The sequence below is a fragment of the Cryptomeria japonica genome, chromosome 1 (genome assembly GCF_030272615.1).
Source record: "Cryptomeria japonica chromosome 1, Sugi_1.0, whole genome shotgun sequence".
NCBI classification, from domain to species: Eukaryota; Viridiplantae; Streptophyta; class Pinopsida; order Cupressales; family Cupressaceae; genus Cryptomeria; species Cryptomeria japonica.
The window spans coordinates 149,297,717-149,307,980 of record NC_081405.1 but is presented as its reverse complement, the minus strand read 5'-3'; the positions used below and the strand labels follow the sequence as shown (position 1 = coordinate 149,307,980).

The window sequence follows — 10,264 nt, the reverse complement described above, 5'->3', positions numbered from 1 at the left end:
ATCTTGGTTTTAACTCCTTGAATGCTTCTTGTTGAGCACCTGCCCATTTAAAATTTGCCTATGTTCCTCTCCACAATGACTGATTTAGAGGCCAAGACAAATGGGAAAATCCCAACACAAATCTGCGATAAAAGTTTGCCAATCCAAGGAAACTTCATAAATCTATGAGATTTCTAGGAGATGGCCAGTCCTTAATTACTTGTATCTTCTCTGGGTCAACATGGACACCCTCATTGTCAATAACATATCCCAAGTATCTGATACTCTGCATACCAAAGGAGCACTTTTCTTTGTTTGCATAAAGCCCATGATCTTGTAAAGTTGAGAGAATTTTTTCTACATGTTGCAAATGTTCATCCCAAGTTTTGTTGAGGATGAGTATGTCATCCAGATATACCACCATGAAAGAATCTGTGAATGGCCTGAGTACATCATTCATCATTTTCATGAATTTTGCTGGGGTGTTTGTTAGACCAAAAGGCATCACTAGCCACTCAAACAATCCCTCTTTAGATTTGAAAGTTGTCTTCCACACATCAGCTGAGTCAATTGGTACTTGATGGTATCCTGATTTCAAATCAATTTTTGTGAAGAATCAGGCCCCTCTAAGCTGGTCCAAGAGGTCATCTATCCAAGGAAGTGGATACCTATTTTTGACTGAAATTTTGTTCAAGGTCCTATAGTCAATACAAAGTCTCCAAGTTCCATCCTTTTTCTTTTCTAGAACAATGGGACTGCCACAGGGTGATGCACTTGGACGAATATGTCCTTTCTCAATCAATTCTTGTATTTGCCTCTTGATTTCATCATTTTCTAATACTGATCTACAATAGACTAGTTCATTAGGCAATGGAGTTCCTAGTATCAAATCAATAGTGTGTCTTACTTGGTAGTGTGTAGGTACCCCAGTTGGCAACTTAAACAAATTCTCATATTTTATCAATATTTGGTCCATTGATCCTTTCTGCTGTGTTGTGGTGTTTGTGATGGTATTGGAATTATATATAGACTTCCTTTCCTCTTCAGAATGAATCATTAATAATATGAATATTCATGTTTTGGCAACCAACCTCCTACATTGTTGAGCACTAATCAAAGAGGTAGTGTATGCAGTTCTTACCTCTGGTATTCGGTATTTCTGCTCGTGTAATCTAATTGTCACGCTGCGAGGTTTGGATTCATAGACACCGTGGCATTGGTACATATATGATTGTCCCAAAAAAACATCACAAACATCTAAAGGAGCCACATGACGGATTACTTCATCTTTGAAAGGCTTTATAGAGTGGGAAATGCGACATTGCTGGTGCACTTGGATATCTCTCCCTTGACTTGCCCATCCCATAGAATAGGGTTGTGGATGTGCTGTTGTTTTCAAATTCAATCTTTTAACAGTCTCTGTTGATATTAGGTTCTTTTGACTTCCACTATCAACCATAAAGTGAAGGGCTTTTCCTCCGACCCACATCTATAAGTGAAACAATCTCTCCTTATCCTCTTGAGGCAATACCTTTGTAGTAGCTACCGTTGCATATGGATCAGCCTCAATGACCTGTTCATGACTTTATTTTGGGCAAGATTCTGCCACCTGAGGTTCTTCCTTGTCCTCATGTGTCTCTATCATTAAACTTTTTATGGTTCTGTAATATTTTGTGTTGTGAGAGGGACTCTTATGGAATTCACACCACATATTGTTCTCTTGCGTCTTCTCATACCCCATGCCTTTTTCGTTGGTGAATTGGGAGAATATTCCTTGGAGGTTTGTTTCCACATAGTTTTGCTACCTTCACTCTTCCATCTTTTATTTGCGAAGTTATTCCTCCTTCCTTTCTCTTTGAATTTATCCTCAATTTTTTGTGGCAAATTTATATGCACCAGGTAAAGTCTCTAAGTTTAGGAATTCCATTTCGGTTTGAATATACCTATGGAGTCCACACTGATATTTTAAAACCTGGTGCTTCTCACAATCTTTGATGCCAAGTTTTGTTGTTAAAGAATGAAACAAATTATTATATTCTTGAATAGTTTGGTCTTTTTTCTATCGAAGAAATTGCCATTGCATATATTTTTGTTCATATGTATCTACACAAAAATATTCTTCCTTTATGTTCTCCATGAACTCTCCCCATGCTTGGTTTTTATCAAAGATGAACGTAGTGCTCATTTTTGCTGCCTTGGTTGCTAACTTTGCTTCCCAAGAATCTTTCTCATGATTTTTAGCTTTGAGAAGAGCGAAAGTTATTTTCTCTTCATTTGAGAACTGGTTGACAAAGAAATACCTTTCCAATTGTGAAACCCAGTCATCAACGACATCTACATCAATCTTTCCTTGAAAGGTGGGTATATCGAAATTCACTTGCACCTTGAATGGTGTATACCCTGTGAATGGTGGGTTTGCAGGTGACCCACGACTTTCCAGCATCTTCTTGAACTGCTCCATCATTTCTTCTCATTGTTTTGTTAATGCATCTGCAACCAATGCTTTAATGTCATCATCGGTCTGCAACTTAGCCATCTGCGATCTTGTGCATCTCAAAGGAAGGTAGTATGAAGGATTGCTTGTTTGCAACCCCAATCTTTGATATGTTGATCGCGTGTGATATGACATATAGGAGAGGACTTTCTATGATACCACTAATCCAAATTATGGATTCATATGACAACACCTAAGTGAGAACCTACAGTATTGTGGATGAACAAGATAGCACAGAATTGAAGCAAGACAAAAAAAAGTGATCTAGTCCATTCAAAAATCCAACATATAGTAGTTCATGAGATTCCAAGGGTCACAAAAACCCCTTGAGAATTGAAGCGCAACAGTCACATTTGTTTATTACATAATAAAATCTAAAAACTACAGAAATTTCAAAAAAACTATATGAAATTTTATCTGAACTTTAACTAGGCATAACTTTCTGCTCGGGACTCGAAATTATGAGCCTTTTAACTCGTTGGAAAGGTCTCCAAGAGTTAGGAGCGAAGTCCTGCAGGAATGCCTATGGAAAAGTTTTAAGGGATAGACCAAACTTTCAAGGGCTAAAAATACCCCGAAGACCTTCAAAATTGATAATTACTAACATATAAGAAAACTAAAAAAAATATATTAAAATATTTCAAATTTTCTTCTGATCTAAAGTAGTCGAAACGGTCGACGAGAGGACCAACTAAATGGAGGCCATAGAAGCCCGAGATTTCTTTCACTTGGTAAATGAAGACATGATGTAGCTAAACTAGTATAAAAATTGGGTTATAAAATTCATGTTATTGATTTTTTAGAGAATTTATGAAAAATCAAAACTGCATCTAATTGTGCTGATCACAATCAACCATCTATAATTTTTTGACAAATTTCATTTTATTGATTTTTCGTGCAATTTTGGAGCCAATTTAGCCGCAGCCAATGAAGACGGAGGGTTATAACTTAAAAGTGGGAACCACTGACTTTCATTCAACATGAAAATATAACATGCAAGGTTTTTCAAAAGGGCTTAGAGACCAAAAGGTTTAGGTTTTCAAGGGCCATTAGGACTTAACCAGACATTAGACAAGGGAGATTTAGGATAGTTTAGATCAAAATTTGGAGGCACTACTTCTCATTTCAAAACTTCACAAAAACTAATATAAGGAAACCTTTAATTATAAATATAGTTTATAATGCACTTTTTGGTGAATAGTTATTGGCATATTGGAATGAACAATAAATTTAGTTCATAGTTTTAATTCATATAAGAGTTTTAGTTGATATAGGAATGCATTGATTACGATTGGAAGAGGGGATGAAACTATATTTGTAAATATTTTATGTGCTAACAAAAATATGTCTTTATTATTTTTAATTTTTTTAAATTTTTAATAATTACACTCATTTGTTCCTTTATTATATTATTTTGAATATATAGATTCTATTTAAAATTATGTATTAATATATTGTCAAAGAATATAACAATCACTTTATAAAAATAGAAGGAAACTTTATATTATTTCCATTTATTGGTAAATGAACAAGTGTTATGTAATGCCTTTTGTTATAAGAAAGTGAAGGCTATAAGTAGCATTCTCTTGGCTATGTCTTCCATGTATGATGGAGTGAAAAAGAATAGACACATGTCTAGAATCATTGGTTGGATAGTTATATTTATGTTAATTAAAAGGTAGAATTGTTGTTTTAAGGAGTAATCCTAAAGTAATTTTTTTTATTTGAATAAAGCATATTTTTAAAAGATTTTTCTATAGGTTAATTTCAACAGATTTTTAAAAGATTTTTCTATAGGTTAATTATAAGTGGTTGAGAATATTGCAATTTGAATTTGAAGCTTTGGGTTTTATGAATCTTTTTTATGTGTCTTTGAGATTGACATGCAATGATCATACAACCTTAGAAAATATGCATAAGATATAATTTCAAGATGCTAAATAAATATTTAGAAAAAAGTGAGAATTAAGATCAACGAAGATTAGTAGAGATGTATAGATAAAGGATTATGTAACTTAACACTAAAATATGTCATATGTCAAAACACTCTTACATAAAAAAATTCAATTAAAACAATGACATGTTTAAAGAAGTGATATCGATAATTTGATTTCAAAATTGTAATAATTAACAAGAAAACAAATCAAAACTGTTCAGAAGAATTAATCAGTAGACATATGTTATTTCTTCTATATAACAAAGATTGAATGAGAAATAACAATATATGTTGATTGCACATTTTATATTATTTATTAAAAGCAAATCTAATCCAATTAAAATAACCATTATAATAACACTCAATTGATTGATCTTTTAGTCCATTACACATTTTCAATTTAAATATTACTCATTTTCGCATTATAGCAGATTTGAACTCAGTACTATCTAAATGCTTACAACATGAATTTAACATGAATTTTACCATTGAACTAAATGCCTTTCGACATAAAGACAGAAAAGCTAGATTGGAACCAAACTGAGTTATAATGTATTAAATGTTTTAAATCTATTAGATGGAGATGCTATTGGGTACTCCCTGACCTGTAAGACCACCTGATTTCGATAAATTAGTAGTGTCAGGGTATAGTAAGGTATAAGGAACTTGTGCGGGTCCAGCCCTGTTCTTGTAAATTTGACAGTTACTATTCCTCTCCTTTATATTCTTCTCAATCTTTATCATGCTTTCTGAAAATCTCGCGAATGCTTCCCCCACACGTGGATCGTCTACTCTATCCATGGTAGACCCCTGCAACTGTCCCACGTATACCTCATGTCTTGCATGCCCTGACAAAACTTCCAAAACAGCCATGATAATGATAGCTTGCTTTGGAGTAGAGATGGTCTTGAGGAAAAATGCATCTGGGTTCTTAAGGAGTTCATCATATTCAGGTGTTCCCTTCTCTGGAACCAAGCGCCTACTCATGGTGGGAAAATTGGGCATGTATCCTCCATAGGCATACTGCCCAAAGTTTACAGCAGCATGGTGAGCAGATGCAGTCCAGATGATAGTTGCCACTATTTGGACTGCTTCATTTAAAGATTCCATCTTGTACCATCTACTCGGATCGTCCTTGAGGTCTCCATGCCCCACATTTACTATTTCATCCCACCAAGCCTGCAACTCTTTGTCCTTTTTAACTGAGATATTGTCCTTGTAAAACAGAGACAAGTAGTCTGAAACCCATCGCTTTAAGGCAAACCATACTTCAATGCCGTCCACAGCATATGGGTAGTCCTCGATCACAAGCTTCAAACCATTTGGTACATTTGAATCCCGTACTGCCATTCCCCTGCACGCGGGTACATGGTTGATGAAAGAATCAATTTAGTTGGTCCTATATTTTAATTTAGGCAAAGCTAAAACTTGCAGTGAGCAATGAAATTGGCCTATCACTTACCTTTTAAGTAGATCAGCTTCCAATCCTTGCTCATTGAATTTCCAATCTTTGTAGGCTTTAGATGATATTTCCATAGAATATCTACCAGGGGTAAAGCCAGATTCAATAATACCTCCTCCATTTATCAAGCTCTGGCGGGCAGCCTGATTAATGTCCATGGTATCAAGGAAATGAGGTATCAATAATTTGTATACTGGGTGCATTTTGCTTAGTTGTCTGTGTGTAGCGATAATGAAAGGTTCTGTTACACAATGAGTTGTCAGCCTGCAGTCAATTACAAAACAAAAGTTTGCGTAAGTTCCCGTGATTGTGTAACATGAATCACTCACTCCAAGCATCTCATCTCGACAGCGTCCACTCCAATCCATACCCTAGTTTATAGTTCCTAGTCTCGAGTCCCCGCGGGTTCGGCAACTACTAGAATTCCCTCCCAACTACTTCTCCGTGTGTGGGGTTGGGTGGGGGGCGCCCCTTAGAATAGTAGGGCCCTTAGAATAGTAGGGCCCTTAGAATAGTAGGGGCACTCATGCCGTTGCTAGATTAAGCATCAATAAGTGCTAGAAGGCTCGAGTGGGAGGCTATAGATGCCGGTTGGGGATCCCCTACCCCGGCTGGGGTAAATTAATGCGGCCCTACTATTCTATGGATAAACCTGCTATAATAAGGGCTAGAATCGAGCTCGCATGAACTGATTAATTGGTTCTTCTAGCCCCCTACTATTATAAGCTAGCCCCCTACTATTTGAAGGCCCCCCCCTATCCCCCAAGCTATAGTTCTATGGTTCCATAACCGGGGGTTTATTAATTCCGCATCCATAGAATTGTAGGGCACGTCATTAATGCCCCTCAAATTCTATGGGAATAGAACGGAAGGAGGTTAGGGTTTACTACAGTACAAATGGTAATTGACGTGTTTAATGAAAGCACATGAGTGAGAATATACCAGTGACTGATGAGCTCATGGTAACCTGCATCGTTGACTCTAGCATGGGCTTTGGCCAGTTGCCACAGTGGTCCTTCTTCTGTCCCATATTCCCCTGGTGTAAAAACCTTCCTTACAGCTGCTTTCTCATCAACAGGTGGCAAGCACAGCTCTATGGCGACTGGCTTTAATGTTCCTTCCTTCGTGAGGAAAAAAACTGTGCGGCTTGCATATTCTTTAACATCTTTGGAAAGCTTATTAATGCGCTCGATGTAGGGCATATAAGCATCATAGTAGTCCACAATAAACAACCTTTTCAGTTCAGTAGCCTGCAAGTTTTACATTTAATTTAATTATATTTTTATAACACAGGTAAAGCAAGATCAAGATTTCGAAGAGATAAAAATTACCTGATCCACAGAAAGGCCTTCAAGATATTTTTCTATGTGTTGGGCTGTGATGGCGCTCTTCTGTGGGCCGTACAACTTTTCATTTAAGCTACTGGAAGGAGGAAAGTTCTGTCCAAAAAAACAGCAAACGATGCTATTTCAGATATGTAAGAACGGTAAAAGGGAACAATATTGGACTTTGAGGATCTGGGTTACCTCTAGGCACTGAATCACCAACGGATTCAAGCCTGCAAGTGTTTGACGTGCAAATTCCTCGTCTTTTCTCCATGCAAACTCATCAACTGTAGCACAGAACATTAGTCAAATTTCATATCTATACGGTTAGATTATATTAAAAAAAAATTACAACTAAAACTTACCTTTGACAACTTGTGGAGGATTGAAATTTATGAGAGGAAGATCATCCTCCAGGTCGGCGAAGAGTCGCTGGATAAATAGGACTGGGTTATTAATTTGACGGAGATTCCGGCGAGAATTATTGGGGCTTCTCAATCCCCGTTTGTAAAGCTCACTGATTTGACCGAAGGATTCGAAGGCGCCATCGCGGATATCCTCGATAGTGGGAATAATGGCGTTAGCAGCTGCCGTGATTATGTGAGCGGTAAAGTCAGTAAAGTCTGAGTAAGGATACCTTTCGTCCGGCGGAATAAAGAACGGGCTTGTTCGGGTTTCGAATTGCGGGGCTGCCAAAGATTATTGAACGAAGAATTCTGTTACCATTCCATTCTAAACAGATATATAAGCATGTTGTACCAATAAAGTACTGAACATGTATACCGTTTTTAATGCGTGGACGACCGGTTCTACATCTTCTGGGATATGGGAAGTCCTGCGATCCGCCCAGCACTTCCCTTCGCACATCTGGGTCTGTCTCCGACCCCTGAATATCATTGTAGACATCATAATCATATATGAGATCATACACCTTCCTCTCTCCGGTTCCGTTTCCTCGGAGGGATATCAAATCCATCTCCCTGAATTTCCTCAAACCCACTGGAGTTTCATCTGGAAGAAACGTCTGATAAAACATGACATTCAGTCAGTCCTATGCCCATGAATTACAAAGGTTAAATACTAAACATGATTTGCTTATGATATGAAATGTATGACACACCTTATTGGCGAAGAAAACACGGTCATTAGGGTTGACCTTAGAAGGGAATATCCATGAAGTACATTCAAAATGAACTGTCCCCTGACCTGAGATGGATATGGTGAGTGATTTAAGATAGAACTCTCGGCTGTGCATATTTTTTACGACAAATGCACCGGGAAAACCAAGCGCAGAGTTCCATTTAAAGCTGATTGTGTAGCGTGTCTCACTTGAAATGGGTCCGTCCCACGGGTTCCAATTTAAATAAGATGGCTCCCCAACCGTTTTTCCTAATCCCGTTTCTACACATAACACATCACACATCAATATATATAACTTAAACATTGAGTGTTCATGCCCTGCAAAGAACATATATATACCCTAAAGTTTAAAACTGATACAAGTTGTGAATTATATCTACACATAACACATCAATAATCAATATATATAACTTAAACATTGAGTAGCCATGCCCTGCAAAGAACATATACCCTAAATTTTAAAACTGATACAAGTTGTGAATATCTACGTTGATTCATTAGCACAAGAGGTAAAAGGTAAAATATGAAATTTAGTTTTGGGTGCGTATGAGCAAAGTGAGTTAGAATGGTTCATTCAGTAAAAAATTGAATCATTCATTTTAAAAGCAGATCGGCAATGTATAGAATACCGGGATCAATTTGGTCGCTGCTCACAAGCTGAAGAGAAACCTTTTTCCCCATCAATTCAGAGACTTCGTCAGATACTGTTGCACAGTAGTCCGTAAGGTTGAGAATAGCCACCTTCTGCAGTACTACTTCGCCAGTAATTTCATATTCCTCAATGCGCTCTTCCGTGGCAATTTCAGGTTCTGCAATTCTAGTTCTGGAAGTAAGTTTTGTGGCGACTTTCCTAGATCTGGAAAGCCCTCTCCCCAATGAGATGAAAGAAGAATTAGTGCACAATGAAGGGAGAGAAGAAAAACCAGTCTGGTTTCTTTTGTCAATCCCTAAGACTGGCATAGCTAAATTGGCAGAAATACATCTATGGCTACCTACATGAGCATTCTTCTCTAATAACAAATTTTTGCTCCCCAATACCCTCATTGAATCCATTTTCCTTACTTTCCTCAATCACTTTCTCCTTCAACTCTATTGTTTTGGTTTTGATGAACAATGCAGATCGTGTGTTGTACCTAATCTCTGTTGGTCTATAAATACCTTTTGCAGAGTTCTCTGTGAGGCAAGTTAACGCGTTTTATGTGAAGTGAGAAAGACACATTCAAAACCGTGTAGATTTACAGTCCTATAAGATTATTTAAAGCTAGTAAATATAAAATTTATTATTGACCACGAGGTCCAATCTTGAATGGAGTTAGAGACATAATGTTTATTAGGCCACGGCTATTCTGGCTCCAAAACGGACTTTTGTACAGCGGTGATAGTGATGTGTTAGTCAATCGCAGCCGTTTATTGCAAAATGGACGGTGTAAAATGCGTGACTAACATGCGCGTTAGTCAATCTGTACTGTTGTTTTGGAGCCAGAATAGACCCGTCCGTCTTATTATTATTTGAATAATATCAAATAATATGAAATAAGTGTTTATTTTAAATATCGCCATAAATGGTCTAGTTAAGTGTTTTGTGGTCCTTTGATAATTAATTGATTTTCTAGATTTTATAACAATAGATAATATTGCCTTTTTTTACGATGATGATTGGTTTATATCATTTTTATGCGTTCTATGATAATATGCCCTACAATAATTCAATATGAATACAAAAAAATCAATTTCATTTAAAAAAAAAATATTTTGATAAAAAGAGATTTAAAAATCTCTTCAAAAGTTTACACCAACCACAAAAATAGATTTGAACCATTTTTAAATGGGACCACATCATTACAATGTTTCTCATACATTTTCTTAATTAAATGTGTTGTTTATATTTCTCTAAAATTATTCAATTCCTATAATCTAAGTCCTATGAA

General features: G+C 36.7%; 1 protein-coding gene across 1 annotated transcript; it reads right to left on the bottom strand.

Annotated features, from left to right (window-relative positions):
• Positions 1-4,758: 4,758 nt before the first annotated feature.
• On the bottom strand, positions 4,759-9,545 carry LOC131050769 (linoleate 9S-lipoxygenase). Its single transcript, XM_057985026.2, has 9 exons — positions 8,966-9,545; positions 8,317-8,597; positions 7,980-8,220; positions 7,562-7,885; positions 7,398-7,483; positions 7,203-7,310; positions 6,814-7,121; positions 5,872-6,135; positions 4,759-5,763 (listed from the first exon to the last, which is right to left on the bottom strand). Exons 1-9 carry the CDS (start codon positions 9,387-9,389, stop codon positions 4,983-4,985), a joined length of 2,817 nt encoding a protein of 938 aa, XP_057841009.2. The 5' UTR covers positions 9,390-9,545; the 3' UTR covers positions 4,759-4,982.
• Positions 9,546-10,264: the final 719 nt, after the last annotated feature.

Coding starts and splice junctions, on each gene's coding strand:
- LOC131050769 (XM_057985026.2), bottom strand. CDS start 9,389: ATGGATTCAATGAGGGTATTGGGGAGCAAAAATTTGTTATTAGAGAAG. Junction 7,484..7,561: donor TCCTCCACAAGTTGTCAAAG/GTAAGTTTTAGT, acceptor TCTGTGCTACAG/TTGATGAGTTTGCATGGAGA. Junction 7,122..7,202: donor AAGGCCTTTCTGTGGATCAG/GTAATTTTTATC, acceptor TAAAACTTGCAG/GCTACTGAACTGAAAAGGTT.